The sequence below is a fragment of the Rana temporaria genome, chromosome 2, assembly GCF_905171775.1.
Source record: "Rana temporaria chromosome 2, aRanTem1.1, whole genome shotgun sequence".
In the NCBI taxonomy this organism is placed as follows: domain Eukaryota; kingdom Metazoa; phylum Chordata; class Amphibia; order Anura; family Ranidae; genus Rana; species Rana temporaria.
The window spans coordinates 226,767,258-226,791,410 of NC_053490.1; the positions used below are offsets into that span (position 1 = coordinate 226,767,258).

General features: G+C 39.5%; 1 protein-coding gene across 1 annotated transcript in view; it reads right to left on the reverse strand.

Moving 5' to 3' along the window:
- Nucleotides 1-24,153, reverse strand: part of CFAP47 (cilia and flagella associated protein 47) — a 610,902-nt gene that overhangs the window by 25,650 nt on the left and 561,099 nt on the right. Inside the window, exons 61-63 of the mRNA XM_040336504.1 lie at nucleotides 12,416-12,587; nucleotides 8,169-8,330; nucleotides 3,259-3,427 (exon numbers count right to left, since the gene is read on the reverse strand). Of these exons, the coding sequence (XP_040192438.1) occupies nucleotides 3,259-3,427; nucleotides 8,169-8,330; nucleotides 12,416-12,587 (503 nt within the window). The remainder of the gene's footprint in view (nucleotides 1-3,258; nucleotides 3,428-8,168; nucleotides 8,331-12,415; nucleotides 12,588-24,153) is intronic.

Here is a 24,153-nt window from a genome sequence, read left to right on the forward strand (position 1 = left end):
TAGTTTATGTACAAACAGAAACTGACAATGGTACAGTGCAGGCCCTCTGGGATGAGCAACAGAAGTAACCTTGGATCATAGAGTCATTTATGTGCAGAGCAAAGCAAAGCTAATGTAGCTACGTAATTATGTGCACTTAACAATCCAGATCAATACACACTTTCAGAACAGCCATCTGAAGGGGGCTTAATTGAACCCTTATCCAAAAACATTTTGTTCTGGGTAGAGTAGAGAATAATTTGATTCCCTATTTTTACTGCTGATTTTGTCTGCATTTAGGAGGATTACCATCATATTCCGCTCCAAAGAATATAGCAGCAAAAATACATTTTTTAAATAAAATAAAGAAGGTTAGAACCACTGTTTTTTTTGTTTTTGTTTTTCGTTCTGCTGGCCAGATTCCTCTCACTTCCTATTCTGGCATAAGAGTATACCAAGACAAGAAGTTAAGAAAAATCTCCCCAGTGAAGACTCAAACAGCAGTAACAACCTGACAGAGGATCCAACACTTTCCCACTCTATCCAAACCCCCCCCCCCCAAAAAAAAAACACTCCTAGCTCCCCTTCTCCTCATTTTCTTACCCTTATGGCCATACAGTCCTAATCAAATTCTCCCTTTCACTCTCTTATACCACATACAATAAATTCAGAATAAGAAAGAGTTCAGTGGCAGCTGAACATTTTTGAAGTCTGTGCAGATACAAAACACATTGGTTAATCTAAAGTGGCATGTACACACAATGGAATTTCGCTCATGAGATAAAATAGAATTCCAAAAGCTTCAGAACATTTGATGGTGCGAAATAGGCCACTGTATAGCCAAAATGCTTTGTTAACATAAGGGACTGGAGATATCACAGTCTGGTAAAATAGCACTGTAAGGCCCCGTACACACGACCAGTTTCCTCGGCAGAATTCAGCTTCCGACCGAGTTTCTGGCTGAATTCTGCCGAGAAACCCGGCCGTGTGTACACTTTCGGCCGAGGAAGCCGACGAGGACCTCGGCGAGGAAATAGAGAACATGTTCTCTATTTCCTCGTTGTTCTATGGGAGAACTCGGCCCGCCGAGGTCCTCGGCGGCTCCAGGACTGAACTGGCCGAGGAACTCGATGTGTTTGGCACGTCGAGTTCCTCGGCCGTGTGTACGAGGCCTGACAGAATTGATTCCTGTCAAGCTGCAAAGCAAAGTTTTTATGGGTACACAATGCCATGATTACAAAGTTTACCATGCAGTGTAATCTCCTGTTCGTTGGGGAAGGCTGTGCGATAACCATCCTGGCCTTCTACTGATTAAATACTGCCCTTAACTAAACTAAGTGTTGGATTTATTGCAGTAATTATAGTGAAATTCTAGGATTGTGACATCATAATTTAGTGTACATTGTAAAACTTGGGGAATGCCCTTTCAGTGCATTTAAATGAACATAGTAAGTTCTTGATTTAATTGGTATAAGGCATTTGACCAGGGCCCTTTTAACTCTTTCTGACTTTCTGTGATTATATATATATATATATATATATATATATATATATATATATATATATATATATATATATATATATATATATATATATTGGTATGAAACCCACAGTTACATTATGGTGTAAGTCTAAAATGTATTTAGTCGAATAGTAACCCTTTCGCTGACAGATACATTGTTATTGTTTTTTGCACACATGTTTAAAAAATAATTTTAGGCCTGAAGATTACACAAACCCCACAGATGTTATATATTTTCTGAAAGCAGATACCCTAGAGAATAAAATAGTAGTAGTTCCAATTTTCTATGTCACACGATATTACCGCAAGAGCAAATTTTAATAAAAAACACACTAGTGTGAATTGTAGGGCAAACAAACGCAATAAATTACCCACATTTTTGGTAAAATATAAGAGCTAAATAGATACCCAAAATGCCAAACCTTCTTTGTGCACCCGTGAAATTGTGTCAAACTTTAGTACCCTATATTTTCTATAGGTGACGCTTCAAAAGCCCCCTATAGGTATCAGTTTAGTTATACGGAGGAGGTTCTGTGTTAGAATTATTGCTCTCACTCCAACACATGCGTTTGTGCTTGTGCATGTGTATATGTGGGGGTTATCATTTTTTTTTAGGGGGGAATATATGTGCTTGGGTGTAACTTTATTTTTTTTCAAAAATATATTATTTCTTTTTTTTTTCTTAACTTTTTTTCATCACAAAAAGTCCCCTACATGATGATTTTTAGGTGACAGGTTCTCTTTATTAAGGCTTTATTTTATGACGTACGGACCGGACGACAAAAGGGTTCAAGTGATTCTAAAGCCTTCTTTTTTCCCTCCATTAAGGTAACAAATGTTTGGGTAAAAGTATTGCCCCCTTACCCCCCCAATACTTACCTCACTTACAGTCTTTGATCAATCCAGCGCTGTGCCCGTCTGCAGCAGCTCTCTCTTCTTTCACTTCCTGGTATCACAGGCCACTGGCTCCTACTAATGTCAGTCAAATACTAAAATCCTATGACAAGGGAGGGGGGGGGCAAGCCACATTGTCTGTGTCTATGGATTGAGCCACTATAAAAGTCACTTCCTATGAACACTGCCACACTGAGAAGAGGAGGAGCCAGAAGCGCCAGCGAGGGACTCAAGAAGAGGAGGTTCGGATCTGCTCTGTGCTAGTAAGTATAAACCTGTTTGTTATTAAAAACGTGCAATAACTTTAAAGGTTTCACCTTTGTACACTTTTTATTTTTTCTAAATTCCAGCTCCCCTATGCACCAATATAACATTCATGTACTTGTTTTGTAAAAATATCAAAGCTTTCCATTAAATATACAGTCACTTACTTTTCTAGTGCTAATCCACATTTCCAGACATTTCCATTAGTAATGTCTTATTCATAATCAGACTTTAGGTCATAACACAGGAAAGAGTTGACCAGCTGACCGTATTAGCACACACCCTGCATCATCCACCCACCCATTCCCAGGTGCATGTTTTTTAAATGAAATGCAATTAATCAGTGGGCCCAGATTGTTTAGTGTTGTAGTAATATTCTTATATACTGTACTTATTAAAAGAAAGATAATTGAATTGAGTGGCTAATAGTTTGATATGCAAAGAAAAACAGCTCTTGTGTTAGATATTCTGATAAACAAACACAAGCTCAAATTATATAACATAATGTCTGATTTTTAATATCTATGGCATATAGGTATTATTTGTATTTTTGTTAATTTAAAAACAAGGGGTTTCCATGTGTTTCTAAAGCAGCTTACCTGTATTACTAAAGTAGCTTTGTGTTTCTTACTGTACATTGTAGGCTTAAATCCAACAGTAATTAGAGTCCCAGCAGTTCCAATAGGCAATAATTCTCCAGATTGTGGAAACACGGAAAACTCCAAGTCACTGCCTACTAAAAAGTATGCGCTGAATGGCTCTGGGTACCTTGGTATAACAATAAAAACATTTGAGTTTAATTAGGTTTTACCTTAAAACAAATGAAAACTAGACAGGAGTAATTTCAGCAGTGAATAATGATGAAATATCAGGGGGGATTTTTTTCTACTAATACACTGATTAGTTACAGGATAAAAAAATGTCAGTAGCAAGCTGCAATTCAATCTGTCACTACAGGTTGGCCTAAAATACCATTATACCTATGTCACCCTGCATTTTTGTGCCCTGGGAAATAAAGAAAGGTCATACACCTTAGAGAATAGCTGTTACTGTGGCAGTTAGAAGATGCCAGGCGATTTTTAATATCTTTAATTTTTAAACTAACTGAAGCTGTCACAGTTTACTAGACATGAGCTGTATTGCCTTTGAACTAGGGTTGTCCCGATACCATTTTTTTTAGGAACAAGTACTGATACTTTTTTTCATGTACTCGCCGATACCGAATACCGATACTTTTTTTTAAATGTGTCCCCAAATGCAGCCATGTCCCCCCACATATTGCAGCCATGTCCCCCACACATTGCAGCCATGTCCCCCACATATTCCAGCCATGTCCCCCACATATTACAGCCATGTCCCCTACATAATGCAGCCATGTCCCACATACCTGGATGATGCCGCACATGCTGCGTTAATCAGCGTGCGGGGAACATTACAGCTTTTGTTTGAATAGCTGTATCCCCGCCGTGCCGTGTATAGACAGTCCCCCTTGCCCGGGATTGACAGATCATCCGTCCAATCCCACGCAAGGGGGAGTGTCTATACGCGGCAGGGATACAGCTTTTCAAAAGAAAGCTGTAATGTTCCCCGCACGCTGATTAACGCGGCGGCTTTGCAGTTTGCGGCGGCGGCTTTGCGGCGGTGGCGGGGGGGCAAGTATTTTATTTAGGTATCGGGGGTATTTGCGGGAGTACGAGTACTCCCGCAAATACTCGGTATCGGTCCCGATACCGATACTGGTATCGGTATCGGGACAACCCTACTTTGAACAAGAGACAGAAAGAGATAGGTGTATCTGACATACAGGTAAACAAAAGGAAAAATCCCTATGGGAACACTATTTATGGTTATGATTCCTTAATAGATTTATTCAAGAATATTTATGGCTAAATCTAAAGGCGACAGAAATCTAAATTCAAGTTAAACTGGTTGTAAAATAATAAACATGCCTATACCTACTTGCTCTGTGAAATGGCTTTCTGTAGGGGCATCCATGCGGGCTCGCTCCCAAGCCCTGCTGCTGCGTACATTGACACAAACAGTGGGACTCGGCCCTGCCCCTTGCTCCCGTGTCACAGGGCTTGATTGGCAGCAGTGGCTCCTGCTGCTATCAATCTGTCCGATGAGGCGTGAGCTAGCAACTGGAGCCGATGTGCTCGAGCACATCGCTGATTTGATTAGGGCTCAGGTAAGAAAAAGGGGGGTCTGGGGGGGGGGTGCTTCAGGACAGACAGGTTTTTACCTTAGTGCATAAAATGCACCTTAAGGCTTTACAACCACTTAAAATATTCTGAACATATAGGGCACACAATTAATGATTGTATAATGCACAACACTACTGATAAATTTAGTAATCACACAAACACATCTCCCACCCCAGTTTATGTTTTAATGTTGTGGTCAACTGGTTCCTCAGGACAACAGAGCAAGGTTTGGGGCATTAAGAAAATGTACCCTATGAGCTTCAATACATTAAATTCTACCCAATTTTAATTTCCTATACACTGGCCATAGAACAGATCGTCATAGGCCAGTCTGCCTATGGCCATATGGTAGGGACATGTCCTGTTTACCTGTATAACCTCAACCACTCTGATCTGGGATAACAAGGCAGCATAAATGCTTGGAAACAACACATCATCATGAAAGAAATACACAAATCAAATTTATTAAACAAAGCCTTTGAACATCTGCAAAACACTGAATGCAATTAAAATGTATCTACATGGTGGATACATTGGCTACGGGTAACTTTGGAGATTGTCATTGTATTTTGCCCTCCCTTGTAAAATAAAGCTTAACATAATGGTGCATGTGCCAAAGGCCACAGTCATGGCCAAACAACCAGGCAGATTTAGTGCTGTCCCCTTTTTATAAGTAATACAAGTAATATATAATAAACACACATGTTTACATTCTAGGCAGTGACTTGATATTATATATGCAGTCTTCTCAACATATACCTTTGGGGATAATTTATTTGACTTATTTTACTGAACAGTGATTTTATTTTTTATTTTTTCCTATATCCATCTCTGTGGTACAACATATATATTTGATTCCGGAGGCCAAAATACTGCATTTTCTCTTGTAGTTAGCACATGAAATCCTCCATAGGAAATGTAAATTTATATATTTACAAGGTTTAAAAAAAACTCATAGCGCTGTTGATGTCATTTGTATAATTCAAATAAGAGCAAGCACCGAAGAGGAAATCATTTCTCCAATATAAAAACACAACACTCTGGTGGAATTGGGATTTATTTAAATAGCTAAATAGCCATTTTGCATAATAAGATTTCTTCCTCTATTGAGTTGCTCCTTTTGACCTTAAAACACTTTTAACTGATATGCTTAGAAATCCAAATGCAATAGAAACAAAATAAATACAGTTGTGTTTAAAGTCCTAATCACCATCTAATCCTCCCTGGCCCCTGGAATTAAATTCATACAAATAACCAACTCATAAAATGTGACCTGACAAATCTTTGCCAATTATGACAATAATATCAAATGTTAATGCCAACTAAAATCATATTTCATATAAAATAATATACCCTAATACAGGGCTCAAAATTTCAAGTTCTGAGCTACTAGCCAGGCCTCAAGAGTTACTCGCCACCAGTTGCCCCACCTAATTCATACACTGCCCTGCGCCTAATTGCACCCGTAAACACGCCCTCGTAGATTATCTCATGGAATGACAATGTTTTATGCAGAATCAAGTTACAAAATTAAATATTACCAACAACAACTTTAACAAAATGGGACAGGGCACTGGGGGCAGACCAGAGGGACAGGGCACTGGGGGCAGACCAGAGGGACAGGGCACTGGGGGCAGACCAGAGGGACAGGGCACTGGGGGCAGACCAGAGGGACAGGGCACTAGAACTGGGTCTCTTCCCCATTCTCTTGCTGTCTCCTCTGCAACTCCCATCCATCCTCTCTCTCTCTCCCATTCATCTCATCATCAGGAGCCTGTGTGTGCGGCTCCGCGCTTGCATGTCCCCACTTCCCCCTTTTATTCAGGCTGGCAGAGAGGAGAGGAGCTGCAGCACAGCGGGAGGGAGTACAATCCAGCGCTGAGATCCACACAACGGCACAGCCATTGACACCATAGCACAGCGCACACTGACAGCGCACAGCACACATTGAGACCAGTCTGCTCACAGTGCTCAGGCTAAACTGTTGGACACTTACATAGAGCACAAGGAGAGGAAAACGGCACAAACTAGAAGGCTGCTGCTCTCATGTCAGGGCAACTTTCAGTGAGCGCTGCACCGGAGTGGTAATTTTTGCAATCCTCCACCTCACTCATTACTTTCTGCTCTCCAGCTACATTGGTCGGGGCCCGGGGGAGGGGGGCAGGCTCAGAGAGGTCATACTGTTAGGTCCCATGGCTTAATGAGAATTGTAAGGAGAGCACCTGTGTACTGCTCTGCCTGTGCGCGGCTCACCAGATTACTTTTCCCGAGCATGCACCTTTCCTCTTCGGCCGCCAATCTCATCGGGGCTCTAAGTGTAGGCACAGATTGGAGGGAGATTGGTCATGCAGCCCTGTCATCACTCGCCCCCAGCTTAAATCCACTCGCCAAATGCTAGTAGGCGAGTGGAAATTTTGAGGGCTGCCCTAATACATATAAAATGAGTGATTAACTTATTTTGAATTATAAAAGTTGCAAAAGCAAGCCTGAAAATAGTTTTGCACTATAAAAAAAGATGTAGAGCCATACTTTTAAATATACAGACATGATTGTAAGATGACTAATGATTTGTGAGTTCCTTACTAATCACAAATTTTTGTCACAGGTGGGAAGCTAGACAAAACATGATAACATCACGCTTCACTTTTCTGATAATGCATTTTTGTGTACCAGGAACACTTCAGAAGCTATTTCTGTCTTCATAGGTTTCCAGCAATATTTTCTCACAGGCTATCCATCTGTCCACACACAAGGATAGCAAGAAAGACCTTGGCTCACCACCATTGACAGTGTGCATGACGTAAGCCCCATTGAACCTTGTAGGTCAGAGAGGTCACACTACCTGCATCTGCAGTATGTCCAGCCCTGCCTACTTTTTAACTGTAGTAAAAAAAAGGAATAGCAAACAAAGTGGAATGCTTTGAAATGGATTTCTAGTTAAGACTTCTAAGCTAACTGTGTATGATATCAAAAAAATGTTGTTCCTTTGCATTGAGCAGAAGCAGTTGATGTTGTTTTGGCATCATTTTCTTTGTGTCAACAGAATCATACTTATGAAGATGATGACAATAATAGACTCCAGAAGCAGATGGAAACTGAAAGGCATTTGTGAGGTGGCCCTGGGCAGTGCACTGAACATACTGTAGGTATTGTATCTCCCTGATAGACTGGAAATACCTTAGAGTTCCCCAAGAAAGTAATCTATCTCACTGCTACCACTCCTGCTACTACTGCTACTATTAACAAACTTTTCAACAAACACATATAATATTTACACTACTCATTTTAAAAGTTAACACACCTACCTTGTCTGACTGGACAGTCTGAAGCCAACAACGGACTCTTTGTTTAGACCAGCTGCCTCAATCTCAATGACATCATCCACATTTGGTTCAGTGGCAACAAACTGTATGGGGAATTTCCATACCCCTCCTGTGACACACTGTACCACTAATGTGGCAAAGTGTCTAAAAGATAAAAAATATGGCTTAGTGAATTGGTTTACACATGTGGGTGTATATGACCTCCAAAAAAAAATGTTTAGCGAGAAACAGACACTGCTGACCTCTTTTTCCAAAAATGCTAATTGCTTAGCTGCCATGTTGACCCTCTTGCTTTTATACTTTACAACTAGGGATGGGCGAAGAGTTCTGCCTGAACATTTGCCCGCTCAGCTATTTGCCGGACACCTGAATTTGCAGGGTGTTCCCCCTGACAATCACCCTGCAATTCACTGAGCGCTACACAGTGAATTATGCACCCTGATTGGGCAAAGGTTTGCTAAGTGTATGCTGGCTGTAAAGGAATGGGGCTGGAAGCTGGCCGCGGTGTCCTTACAACCAATGCGTCATCAGCTGTCAATGGGTTTCCCTGCTGACAGCTGAACAATAAAAAAAGTGTAGGTTTAAAAATAAGGAACAAAATAGTGTGGGATCCCCCCAGTCTATACCAGGTCCCCATATTCCGCCCCCCTGAGTGAATGAGTATAGGGTACATAGTACCCCTACCCATTCACTCAAAAAGTAATAAACACAAGACACAGTTTTTGGCAAATCCTTTATTAAAAAATAAAAAATAGTGTCCCTCAATGTAAATCCATCATACATCACACTGCCCGCCCACCTGAAAAAAAAAACCAAAAAAACGACCCGCCTCCTGGGAGGCCTCTCGCTCAATGCCTCCTCTCCACTTTGACATTTCTTATATGGGTAAGGGACAAGGCTACCTTGCTATGTCACCTGGTGGCCCTGCACCCACGTGACATCACATGCCCAGCATGCACCAGTCCGTGACATCAGAATGGGGTGGTGCCACTGGGTGACATAGCTAGGTGGCCCTGGTTTGCAAGTCCTTGCTTGCTCTTTAAAATCTTCAAAATGTATTGATTCTCCATAAAAGACACAGACCCTTACCTATATAAGAAATGTCAAAGTGCAGAGCAGGCAGTCGACGGGAGGCCTCCCAGGTGGCAGAGCATTTTTGATTTGTTTTATTCTTCGGGTTGGCGGGCAATGCTTGATTAACATCAAGGGACAATAATTGTTATTTTTTAATAAAGGAATTGTCAAAAACTGTGTCTTGTGTTTATTACTTTTTGCCACTTTTTTAGTAAATTGGTAGGGGTACTATGTACCCCATACCCACTCACATGGGGGGCAGATTTGGGGGCCCCCTTACAGATTCCGATCATCCCCCAGACCCCGACAACCACAGCCCAGGGTTGTTGGAAAGAGGCCCTTGTCCCCATCAACATGGGGACAAGGTGGTTTGGGGTGGGCATGTTGAGGGCATGTGGCCTGGTATGGTTCAGAAAGGGGACACTTGCTTCCCCCCCCTTTTCTGACCTGCCAGGCTGCGTGCTCAGATAAGGGTCTGGTATGGATTTTGGGGAGAACAATTTTTTTTTAGTGTGGGGTTCCCCTTCGAATCCATACCAGTCCTAAAGGGTCTGGGGGCTGGGGGCTAATTGCAACCGCAAGTCATTTTAAATGGGAATGGACTCTTTATTTCTTTAGAAATGTAATTTTTGCTGCAGCATGTTTTATGCATGCTACAGATGCACCACTTTACAGGCACAATAATAGGACCCCAAATGCACTGTATTTAAATACATTTTAAATTTTTATTGTTGCACTTTACGCATAATTAAAATCATGGCTACGGCAAAAAGGATTTTTTTTATTGATACATGTCCCCCAGGGCAGTACCCAAAAAACAATACCCCTTTTATGGCCAATTACTTGCATATAAGCCTTCAAAATTACACTTTTGATTATTTCCTGTTCGGCTCCCATAGACTTCAGTGGGGTTTGCCATGCAGGCCCATCCTTATTTACAACTATTTAGATATTACTTTTTCACACTTTCTAAATTTACATAACTGCTTCAGGTCAGTGACTTTCAATGTATTGAAAACCAAAGAGGCACCACAACAGACAGTCAACTAGCAACAGAAGCTTCCATATTGCTCTTTAAACACCTTACTTTGAAGCTAAATACTCACAGGCAGTTTGGGCCATCAACATCAAGTCTCAGTATTATCAGGTTCCTGGGAGGCAAATGTGCAGCATTCAGCTCCACTGCCAGCAGCCTGTCAAAATCAGGCTGAAAAAACCTTGGCTTGATGTCGCTGGACACTGTACCGAGCCACATTTAAATTTAGGATTGTATGTGTTTGGGGATGTATGCTCGAAAACGCAGGAATTCGGATTTATATTTTTACAGGTGTGGGAAGTGGGACTGATCACTGCACCTGTGCCTCCTGGGCAGTAAAAAATGCTACGATTTGATGCTGATTGGCCAAATTGCCCATGTACATGAGGCCTAAAGCAGCACTTAACAAATACAAGACAACATTCTTTAGTCAAATTACACAATGATTAAAATAAACATTAATATATTTTGCTGTGCTAATTATATAACTATCTGAAATCCGTAATACATAATTTTTCCACAACTCTCTGGACAGCATATAATGCAGTTAAAGTGAAGCATTATGTTCTGTGTGCCAATCGGAAAAAGGGAATTCTAGAAACTGCTCCTGGCTTCTGAATACTCCTTATAATAACACTAGGAGCAGTATTGTCTGGAAACTGCAATTATACTGTAGATGACTTGATGTCACTCAGGGTGCCATCTGCTGATGAAGTCTGGTATCCCATTCATTTAGATACAGTAGTGTTCTATAAGCATCATTCAAGTGAGTTGTTAGACTTGAATAAAATGTAAGTAATATGAATCAGAAGAGAAAAAACAGCAAATCTATTTAAAACATTACTTAATCCACATATGCTTTTTCATTGGTTCATATAAAGAGGGAGTACTAACATTTCTGTCAGTTTTTTTATTGCTGTCTGTGACTCCCTTTGGGGAAATTCAACCACCCTTCCTGTTCTTGGCATACCTATCCAAGAAATTGAGGGAGGGGCAGTTGAACAAAAAGCGCAAGTTGACAGCATTGTAAAGACTTTTTGGAAAGTTCTTCCTCAAGCTACTATTATTATTTTTGGCTGTATACTGATTCCTATGACTTGCTGCCCTGTCAGGAAGTCAGGTGAAATTTCAAAGTAGGAACATAGGTGGCAATAAAAAAACAAACTAAAACAAACTAAAATGTTTTGGCATGGATTTGGGCTTTAGCCCCCAGTCACACTGGTGCGACTTGTCATTTAATAATTTCAAATTTAATGATAAGTCACACCTTATTGTTAGCAATGGAAGAGGTCAAATCAGTGCGACTTCAACTCCATCGCTCCAACTTTAAAAGTTGTTCCTGCACTACTTTTTGCAAGTTCAGGTGTGACTTGCATATCTGTGTATGAAGTTGCACAGGTGTCTGTAAAGTCACATCAGAAGTCGCACTGACATGTGACTTTGACATTTCAAAGTCAGATTCAGTGTGACAGAAGACTTAAACATGCAAGTACGGCTCTAAATATATCACAAGTTTATGTCAAAGGGGTGGGGGAGCAGTTACAGCTAGACATTACCACTGCTGACTATTTCAGGGAAGAAAAACAGTCAGCCAGTTGAATTTTCTAACCCATCCAGTCAAAGTTCTCCCAAAAGCTCCAAACCAGAAGCCATCAAAGCAGACATAGGAAAACAGTCATGCTGGGTACCTGTCATCTAATTTCCATGAATTGTAGATAATACCTTACCTAAATTTTCAGCAAAGATTTTAGGATTAGAGGAGAAAATTGAAATAGGAAATGCGAGAAAGCAGTGGTTTGGTGTATGAAAAATAAGAATATTACAACACTTGCAATGTATTTTGTAATACTTAATTGAAAATATATCAAAGTTTAGCCTATTAACATGTTCATTGTATTTCTTTCATTGAGCAGTATATAGCATTGCAAGGTGTGAGGGAATATTTAGCTAGTTCATCTACTGAAAAGTAACCAAATTATTTCATTTATTCTCATTTCATTTTGTAAAAGCGTTTTACATGGCACTAATTAAAATGAATACTGAACACTCCATATTTGCTGTCTTATTACAAGATCAGCTATTACTTTCGCAATAAAATACTACATATGTAACACTTTACCTCATTGACTTGTTGGGTGCAAAAATGATGTTGAAAATTAAAGTGACAATCCCAGATGGTGTATCACGCTCTTTCCTAACAAGTTCAATTCCCACAGATGGTTCTAGCCGGGATCTTGATTCTTCAGATTCATACCTAATTTCATAAACAAATTCTTCTGTAGTGCTGAAACCTGAAGAAAACCAAGATCAATGGTTAGATAGCTGGCAGCTTCAGTACCATCAGTAAGTTGATACATTTTCTCTATGTATTCTATTATAGCAATTTTTTTATAAAGACATTTATTTTAGCCACCTCAGAAACATCATAGTATTAAAGTAAACATGAATTTTTACTTTTTCCACATACTATCTTGGATTCAAAAATCAAAAGTTAGTTGCACCAACAATACAATGACACAGTACACGTAGGCAAACATTTCACCCCCCGATCAACCCCCGATCCCCCCCCAGTTAACCTCTTTACCTCATGTCAATGTGTCACCGAGAGCAGTTTTCATATTTTTCCTGATCACTGCATTGGTGTCACTTGTGACACTAATCAGCGTTAGGGCAGCTAGTAGTTGGCCCAGGTAGGTCTAGGGTACCGCCCTAAATAAAGGTTTAACCCCCGGTTAACCCTCTCACCCCATGTCACCAGTGTCACTAGTAGATCTATTTTCTGATCGCCGTATTAGTGCCACATATGACGCTAGTTAGTTAGTTATTTTTTATAGCATCAGGGTATCCACCGTATTTTACCTAATCGCCCCCATGCTTGGGCATTTATTTTATCCTTTTTTTGGCACAGATAGTTTTTTTTGTTAAGTGAATGTTTTATTGTTACCATTGTTTGCTTTTCAGGTACACCATTCAGCTGCAGCACTGATTTATTTATCTTGACAGCAACAGCGTTTGCTCTCACAATATGTAAATCAGCGGCTTCAGCACTGTATGAGGTGATTTCACCACCACAGTTAAATAAACGATGCATGTATGCACATCATTAGAAGTGGGTGGATGCAGGGAGGTATATTAATGGTGGACATACCCACCGATCAATCTCTTTTTTTGTTCAATCTACAGGCTGCACTAAAAAAAGAACATTACAATATATGCCCAACAAGGACCAGCAACCTACTAGTAGGTTGCTGGACTTTGAAAGGTTATACCAGAATGATGCAGGTTTTGGCATCATCTTGGTATTATTCTTTTCAACCATGCGGTCGGCTTTCATGTAAAAGCAATCTTAGCGGCTAATTAGCCACTAGACTGTTTTACAAGCAGTGGGAGGGAATGCCCCCCTCCCGCCATCTTCAATGGTATTCTCTGCCTCTCCTGTCCAATTGGGAAACTTAAGAATGCAGCCATGCAAAGGTGAATACAAGCCTTGTGTCATATGTAAACAGCAATTGCACCATGCATGTAAAGTTTCACTATGAACGTCAGATCAAGGGCAGTCATTTTAGCAGTAGACCTAAAGTGGTATCCTTGATGTCTCGTATACATGACTGGGTTTTCCGATGGGAAAACTGTGAGGAGAGCTTTTCGCGTCGGGATTCTCGACCAAAGTTTTCCCATCGGAAATCCCAAGCGTGTGTACGAGGCATTGAAGGCTTTTAAAAATGTATGTAGTTTGTCACCGCTGCATGGTTGTGCGCAATTTTAAAGCATGTCGTGTTTGGTATCTATGTACTCGGCATTATTTAATCTTTTATATTTTACCAACATTTGGGCAATATAGTGTGTTTTAGTGTATTAAACTTCAAAAAAGAGATTTTTTACCCCCAATTTTTTTTTTAAAAATCACTGTGCAAATACTGTGTGAAAAAAAATGTAAACAAAAAGCTTCTAATGTTGTGCATAAAGTACCAGGACAGTTCAACCCCCACCCACCCCCCCCATTTATACTTAATACCTGTGTTTCTGCCCAAGCCAATGAACAGCACTTTAATCAAGAGGAATCGCCAACTGAAGTCTGTATAGAGACTGACACGTCCTGAAGTGTCAATCTCTTATGCCCCTAGCAAAGTTTAGTGGCTTCTCCTTACTGACCCCTATGCCATTAAAAGACACAGCAATGATGAAGAGTTTATAGAGAAATATATTACAATAAAAATAAAAATGTATTTGTGGATAAAAGCGCCTCTTTGAGTCACTACTTTTATGTGGTATACTAAAAAAGTCAAGATGAATTTTTTTCCTAATTTTGATTTGCAGGGCTTTCTCCCTGCTGGTTGCAATGTACAGGCAGCTTTTCACAATAACATTGTTAATGATGTTTTTGAGCATCAGACTAACATGTGCGGTAATGTTATAAATGCGGGGTGATGTCTTCACGCAAATTACAAATGCGCAGGTAAGCATGATGACTTAATGACATCAAAAAGGTGCCAAAACGGGTGTCTTCAAATACAGGTCCCAAACATGGGGGCCACTATATTGTACACGTACTGTAACCTGTATAGGTCACACATAGTTTTTTGCATTTCCTTTAATATTTGTTTATTTATCAGCAAGTGTTAGAATTTTTTGATTTTGACAAAATCTACTGTAGTGAAAGGAGAAGGTTAACCTCAGACTTCCTGGTCCATCTGATGCAGATAGAAGGCTGCATACTTAAAGTGATATTAAACTCCTGTTTTTTTGTTGTTAAAAATAACAAACATGTTATACTTACCTACTCTATGTAGTGGTTTTGCACAGAGCAGCCCAGATCCTCCCTTTCTCTGGTCCCTCTTTGGTGCCCCTGGCCCCTCCATCCTATTGAGTGCCCTCGCAGCAAGCAGCTTGCTATGGGGGCACCCGAGCCAAGCCACAGCTCCCTGTGTCCATTCAGATACAGAGCTGTGGCCCAGCCCCCCCCTTTCACTCCTCATTGGCTCTCTGACTTTGATTGACAGCAGTGGGAGCCAATGGCATTGTGCTGCTGTCTAAGCCAATGAGGAGGGGAGTAAAACATTCCCAAAGACACACTCCTAAACCTTGTGGACAGCCTTCCCAGAAGAGTTGAAGCTGTTATAGCAGCAAAGGGTCGGCCATTAAAGATGATGTGCGTGTAAAGGCAGGTGTCCCAATACTTTTGACAATATAGTTTATGTACGTAAATTGCATGCATTTAAAAATACATTAATAATATAATGTTTTAATAAATACAGAGCTGTATTAATTTGCTTCATTATTTTTTGTCTGGAGTTCATCGTTACATTTTTATTTCAGTGCTTCTGCTCCAAAGTTCATTTGTTGGCAACATAATAAGCTTAGTGGTGGCTATGGATACTTTGGAATCTAATGCCATATAAAAAATAATGCAAACTGGTGAGTAAACAGCATAATGAAGCCGTTGGTATTGTTTGTACTTTGATATAGAAGCCCTTTACACTCTTTATTTTAAAACTAGCTTCCATAGATTCTATAGTCACAGATGTTGTTTATAACTAGATTCTCCCCACAAAAGATATTAATAATAACCAGTGCTGAATCATGCTTTTTTGATGTAGACTTTCTAAATATGGCTATAATCACAAGAGATTCCTAAAGAAAGACATATTCAAGAGCAAGACACATTTATTATATTGCAGCTTACCAATTCATCGATGTGATGGTTGCATTATTTTTTATTTTTTTAGGCTTTAATTCTTTTATTTTTACCTGGTGATCTGACCAGTAACTCTGTTGTATTTTAACAGGACAAGCTGTCCTGCGTTCCGGAGTTGAGATAAACCATTTACCACTGGGGTGCTTACAATAATCAACTGTTATTTACTATATAAAACCTTCATCACAAAAGGAAAGAAAACAGTTTCTGCAACATCTAAAAAAGTGTGAACTGGAGTTTGGTCTCAATTAGTTAGGCAGGTCATACATTAATCAATAGGAAGCAGAGAGAAAAAAAAAGCCTAGAAAAAAACAATGCAGCCACCACATCTAACGACTGGTAAGGTGCAATATGTTGAATTTTTGGTTGTGGGATTAATACCTCTAAGTTAAAAAAAATGCAAAAAGAAGATACACATTTTTACATTTTAATATGAGGGATTGGATTGGATTGTTCGTAACTTTATGACATATATGAGAAACAATGAATTAAAAGAAAGAAAACAAAAACTGCATTAGATAACATGCTTTACAAATGTGTTCCTTGAGGCAGTTTTTGTAATCATATTTCTGCTAATGCTGTGTTTTTAATTTCAGGGATTCTGAACAGAATATCTCTGCATTGCTAGGAACATCTTCACATTAAAAACCATGAGAAAAATAATAGGCAATGATAATGAATTATACCATGGCTTGACAGCAACTCTATAAACAAAATAGATATATACACCAATAAATAAATTAATACTTCACATTCACAATATAAAGTAAAAAAAAGCCCCTAATTAACGGTATTTGGTATTTGAGTACAATGAATAGAAAATGTTTATTAATATGTTTCTACAATATTTAATCTTATGAGAGTGAGGTGTATTTCTGCGCCAAAAATAATAAGTAAAAAATATAATTAATCACAGTGTGAAATATTAACTACTTATGGTGACAATATTTAATCTTAGACTGGTGGCTAGAGTTTACTTGTTAATAGTAACTGTGGGGTATTTTAACCCTTTCATGCTTAAAGGGGTTGTAAAGATTCCCGTTTTTTCACCTTAATGCATCCTATGTGAAAAAAACATCTGATGCTTAAAAGCCCCCCCCCTCCCCGTTTACCTGAGCCCTCAAAAGTCCCACGTCGTGAACGTGCTGGCTTCTCGGCCTGGTCTTCTCGGTTGTTCTCGGCTGTTCATTGGATGATTGATAGCAGCACTATCAATGACGTGGCGCACCAGGGGGCGGTGCCGAGTGATACACTTGGCGGCTATGGCCACCACTGTATCACACTGAAGCGCGCCCGCAAGATAACCCCCTTGGGACAGCGCTTCCCAGAAGCTCTTGTGGGGAGGAACAGAGACAGCCGCTGAGGGACCCTAGAAGACGAGTATTGGGGCCACTCTGTGCACAGTGGAGCTAAGTATGACATGTTTGTTATTTAAAAAAAAAAAAAAAACCTTTACTAACCCTTTAAGCCTTTTTCTGACATTTGTTGGTTACATGTTACAATCGCCGCCGGCCATTGCTAATATATATATATATATATATATATATATATATATATATATATATATATATATATTAGCAGAGACCCTAGAGAATAATTGTTGCAATATTTTATGTCACACTGTATTTGCGCAGCGGTCTTTCAAAATCCAATATGTTTGGGAAGAAATACACTTTCATGAATTAAAAAAAAATCAGTAAAGTTAGCCCAATCATTTTGTACATCCTGAAAGATGATGTCATGCTGAGTAAATAGATACCTAACATGTCATTGTTTAAGATGTGCGACAAACAAAGGTACTTAAAAATCTCCATAGGCTACACTTTAAACATTTCTGCAGGTTACCAGTTTAGAGTTACAGAGGAGGTCTAGTGCTAGAATTATTTCTCTCGCTTTAACGATCGCAGTGATACCTTACATGTGCGGTATGCATTCACTTCTGTGTGCGAGAACGGAGGGAGGGGGCGCTTTAAGGGGAAAAAAACTCCCTATTTATTTTATATATTTTTTTTATTTTTACACTGTCCCTTTAAAAAAAATTCTTATCACTTTTATTGCTGACACAAAGAATGTAAACATCCCTTGTAACAGTAATAGGAAGTGACCATGTGATACGGCACTGGGTCATTTTAACTGTCATGCGACACTGTACCCAAACAAAATTGACGTCCTTTTTCTTCTCACAAATAGAGCTTTCTTTTGGTGGTATTTAATCACCTCTGCGTTTTTGTATTTTTTGCGCTATAAACAAAAGAAGAGCGTCAATTTTGAAAAAAAATTATATTTTTTTGCTATGATAAATATCCCCAAAAATGGTTTTAAAAAACATATTTCTTCATCAGTTGAGGCCAATATGTATTCTTCTACATATTTTTGGTAAAAAAAATTCACAATAGGTGTATATTGATTGGTTTTCGCAAACCTTATAGCGTCTACAAAATAGGGAATAGATTTATGGCATTGTTATGGCATTTTTATTATTATTTTACTAGTAATGGCAGTGATCAGGGATTTTTAGCGGGACTGCAACATTGCGGCAGACAGTTTGGACACTGCTAATACTTTTTTGGGACCACTGACATCTATACAAATGCACTGATTATTAATATTATTATTATTATTATTATTATTATTATTACTATACAGGATTTATATAGCGCCAACAGTTTACGCAGCGATTTACAATATAGAATGGAGACAATACAATAAAATACAAGAGGATTAAGAGGACCCTGCTCAGAAGAGCTTACAATCTAATAGGGTGGGGCAGGTGGTACAAAATGTTGTAACTGTGGGGAATGAGCTTATGGAAGTGGTAAAAGATTATGGAAGTGTGTAAATGTCCCTGGCTGGGAAGGAGTTAACACTAGGGGATGATCAAGGGGTTAAATGTGTTCCATAGGTGTGTTTCTAACTGTGAGGGGATGGGACTGATTAGAGCAGGAGCCAGATATTACTTAGTAGGAACAGACGATCTGTTTCTCCTCTCCTGTCAGAACAGGGATTTGTGCGTTCACACACACAAATTCCTTTCTGGCTCTCGTGCCCGCAATTGTGGGTGGCCGGCGGCGATCGTGGCCACGCACATCATTCCCCCGCCGTGCAGCAGGCGCGGCTCCAATGGCGTGCACACACCTGCTATAGCATTTAAAGGAGCCGCCGTATATATACAGCGATTCACATAGGAGAGCCATCCTGGCGCCATAAATGTACAGTAACCCGTCGGAAAGTGGTTAAAGTGGATGTAAACCCTCACATATACCCAGTGAAGTGAACAGCCTCACTTGGTAGCTGCATGCATCACCCCGGTACAACTCCTTCAAGCTGCATATTTGTGTACGGTTGGCATGAAGGGGTTAAAACCAGGGTTTCAAGTCCACATTACAATATCCAATATTGGGTCTCTATTATTCAAGAGAAAGAGGTTCCTAACCAATTCACTTCTGAAAACCCAAGCCAAACTGCAGCTCTGTGTGTCCATTCAGACACAGAGCTGCTTTTCGGCCCCATACCCTTTCTCCGGCTAACTGACTTTGATTGACAGCCACAGGAGCCAACGGTGCTGCTGCTATGCCAATCAGGAGGGAGAGTCTCAGACGGTTGAGGGACTCGTGGACATCGCGGACAGAGATGGTGCTAAGGTAAGTATTACGGGGTGCTGGGGCAATTGCTGCTCACAGAAGGCTTTTTATCTTAATGCATAGAATGCATTAAGATTAAAACAAACTTCTGCCTTTACAACTCCTTTAGGCATCCAGCAGGTTGAATTTAAAAAATGACCCAATTCCCCCAATGTGGATGGGGGAATCCTCCCTACTGAGATAAACATAAAAAAGCGATGGCAGAGAAAAGATGAGTCATTCATTGAGTCATACGTTTTTTTTTTTTCATTCATTTTATTGACTGAGTATAGATCTATGTTTGTCCCAAACATGTCTCAAACCACTTATTGTTGACTGACTCACTACCTCTGCTAGAATGCTAGAAGTTTATTCCAAGCATCAACTACCCATTTAGTAAAATAATTCATTCAAAAATTGGTTTTGAATTTTCCTTGAATTTATTCTTGATTTTGGCTTCATTTTGAAAAAACTGCCCTCTTGAATCTTATTTACCCCCTTGATGTATTTAACAGTTTCAGTCGTGTCACCCCTTTCCCTTCTTACCTCCAGACTGTACATATTAAGTCACTCTTGATATGTTTTATTCCCCAGACCTTTTACCATTTGTGTTACCTGTCTCTGCACTTGTTCTATGTTATCAATATCTTTTTGTAGGTGAGGTTTCTAGAACTAGACACAGTATTCAAAGTTAGGTCTCACTAAAGATCAATGTGGGGACATTTGGACCTCCTTCCTCCCTCTGGTGAGCCCTTTAGTGATGCATTCTAGGATTCTATTTACTTTTCCACTGCCTGGTTACATTGTTTGCTTACTTTGCAATTATCTGAAATAAGTACCTCCACATATTTTTTCCTCTGTAGTGCTGGCTAACACTGTACCCCCAATGCTGTACTTCTTCAAGAGATTATTTTTCCCTAGGTGCATTATTTTACATAATAATATACATTGAACTGCAGTTTCCACTGCTTTGACCAATCTTCCAGCAATGCCAAATCATGTTCCATGTTACAGACACCTCCAGGGATATCAACCCTATTACACACATTTGTATCATCAGCAAAAATACATAACTTGCTCAACAACAATAACCTTTAGTTATATCACTTACATATAGACTAAATAAAACAGGACCTAGTACAGAGCCTTGTGGTACACCACTAGTGACTGGTCTCTGTTACGAGTGAACCCAATTTACAACCACACTCTGGTATCTATCCTTTAGCCAACTGCATATCCACTGAACCGCCCAAGGGTTAAGTCCTAGCTTATACAATTTCTGTATTAGATCATTATGTGGAACTGCATCAAATGCCTTGCTGAAATAAGAATACGCTATGTCTGCAGCACCAACCTGGTCCATAACATTGGAAAAAATGGTCCAACAATTCAGTTAGATTAATCTGAGATGATCTGCCCTGAGTATTTTTAGGTGGTCAATGATCCTTCTTTTCAGGAATACCATCCAACAAAAATATCATAATGTGGAAGATATTAAGAGTGAGCAAATAATGAAATCGGTGTGACCGACGTGCCAATGACAGCACAATGGTCCTAATAAATGGCAAACTTCAAATCCTGAGCATAAATCACTTCCTACAAATCCAAATAATAAATAATGTGATAGTCCATAAAGTGCTTCATCCACAAGTAGTGCAGTGTGCAAATATGCAAATAAATATCCGGTGACTGAATGTCCAAAAAAATATATAATAAATAAAAAGTGAATATTTCAGATTATAAAAACAATCCAATATATGTGCTGTAGTGAAAAGATAAAATATATACCCAAATAAAGTCCACACAGGGATCCCTAGAGACAAGTGTCAAAGGGTCCCAATGAAACTTTTAAAATATATTTTCCGTGTCCAGTGCACAAAACGTGCAAGAGTGAAGAAAACTAAATTCCAGTGGCCAGTTCAATTAATGTATTTCTAAAGTGCATCTGTGCTCTAGTTGCTGTAACATGCAGAGTGCTGTGGTTGCAATCAGCCCGACTCTCCACGGTGACCAGGGATATATGTGCTAGCCCCTTACCTCAGGGAGGCTATAAATAGCCTAAATGAATGGTTCCCAATAGTGTCTCCCACAGTCAGCCGATAGATCCACTCCAATGAACTCACAGACTCAGCGCGATGATTCCCAAAATAAAGCACAGGGATGCCTCCATAGTGTACGATTATTACAACATTTAATGAAAGAAAAGTTAACACTTACAAGCAGTGCTGTAAGAACATCATATAAAGTGGCGTGTGCGTTTTCCTGTGTCCCCGCTCTGCGGCCGCGAGCGGGTGACGTCACCAACAGCCCTCCAACGTCCTCACGCGTAGCGCGACAGCCGACGTCGCTTAATCATAGGATGGAGGGTGGCTGGTACGTGGGTGATATTTATAGTAACTTGCTAATGAGCGCATAGGAGAAAAAGGCCAGCGAGACATCACAATAACATAACCGCAATGCCGCCAGGCCGATCTCAATCGCAAACACAACAATCCATTGATATACATTAAAAATATATATAAAAGTATAAAAACATAGTAAAATGCCCCCTCTGGTGGCTGAGGGAGGACATGCGTGATTGCAAATAATTGGAATACAATAGCAGATATAAGGGTGCGCCACTACCCCCTGCTGGACATCAAAAAATATATCATAGAAATCTAGATTCCTAAGCTTAAGGAAACAGGATAATGGGAAAGAAAGATAATTGATCCAGATATGTAACAGACCATAAGAGGACAATAAGACACTAATGAGTATAGCAATGTGCCTGATACTAGCAGATGATCTCAGAGGGAAGGATGATACTTAATATTCCAGAAATTGTCAATAAGGGAGGACTGGTAGATAAATTATGGATAAATAATACTAAAATATTAATAGAAAACCGCAACAAGTATTAGTACCATGTAAAATCCATAAAATAGCAAGTAATAAAATACTCACTAAAATCCTATATTCACTACAGCACATATATTGGATTGTTTTTATAATCTGAAATATTCACTTTTTATTTATTATATATTTTTTTGGACATTCAGTCACCGGATATTTATTTGCATATTTGCACACTGCACTACTTGTGGATGAAGCACCTTATGGACTATCACATTATTTATTATTTGGATTTGTAGGAAGTGATTTATGCTCAGGATTTGAAGTTTGCCATTTATTAGGACCATTGTGCTGTCATTGGCACGTCGGTCACACCGATTTCATTATTTGCTCACTCTTAATATCTTCCACATTATGATATTTTTGTTGGATGGTATTCCGGTTTAGAGTGATACACATTTTTACCATCGCCAGGAGGCGGAGTTTGTTTTGCACATTTTAGTTTTATAAATAGTGTATATATTTCAATTATTTAGTGATTTTAGTTGCAAGCGCCACTACACCCCCCATTTCATTATCTGTTATCAGTGTGTGAGCACTATTAGTAGTGGCCGCTGCTTATTTATTAGTTCTGTTCTTGTCCTGCCTTGGTTAGGTTGGTTTTGCGCATTAGTTCCCCCCATATTTCATACTTGTTGTTAGATCTACATCACTTGTGCAGCAAACCATGGAGGTATTTAAATTTTTGGAGAATAGGGAATTAGATATGGATAATATCTTTGAAAAACATGAGGAGAACCCAGGTGGAAATATTGAAAATAGTTTCAGGAAAATGGGCCACCTGATGGAAAAGAAAATAAATGCTTGGTGGGATATTGCCACCCATGAGAAGTACATCAAGGATAGATTAATCCCAAGAAGATTGAGATGGGATGTACCCATCAATGATGGCCTAACTGATAAGGAATCCACTGATGAGTGGTTCCAGTTTTTCAATGACAAAGGTCTAGAGCTGCTACTACTATTGATTAAGAGGAAACAACGGAAAATCAGAGTCATTGATCGTAGTATGACAGAAATAAAAACTAATTTGGAAAGTAGTAAGGACCTTCCAGAATTTCTGGCTCTGTCTAAACAATTACAACGGGACATGGAACAAAAAGACAAGGAGACAGCAGCTAGGAAAAAAAGAAAATACCAGAGGGATATGAAAGACTATGAGGATGATCTGGTATTTAAGTGGCAGAATAAACTAGAAGAAGTAGGAACTGCCTCGAATAGGAGCTCTCCGGAACAGGATACAAGACTTGATGCTAATAGTGATAAAGAAACGAATCAGAATACCAATACAATGGAGAGAAACCAAGGGGCCAATACCCCGAATCAAAAACCGAGAAAAAATGGGAACAACAATGGCTGGAAACCCTTTTGGAAAAAGAACTGGCAAAACCAGAATGCATATAATGCCCCTAGACCTTTCCAACATATGCCTAATAGGGGGAGATCACGGACACCACCTGGGAGAAACCAGGCATATCAGGATGCCTATCATTATGAAAATCCAAGACGGGAAGGAAACTATTACCAACAGGAAGAGAGAAGGGTCTATGAAAATTCATATAATGTACCAGTGTATAATTATTATGATCATCTAAGAAGAGATGATGGTGGAGGAGGTACAACACCAAGGCATTATGAAAATAAAAC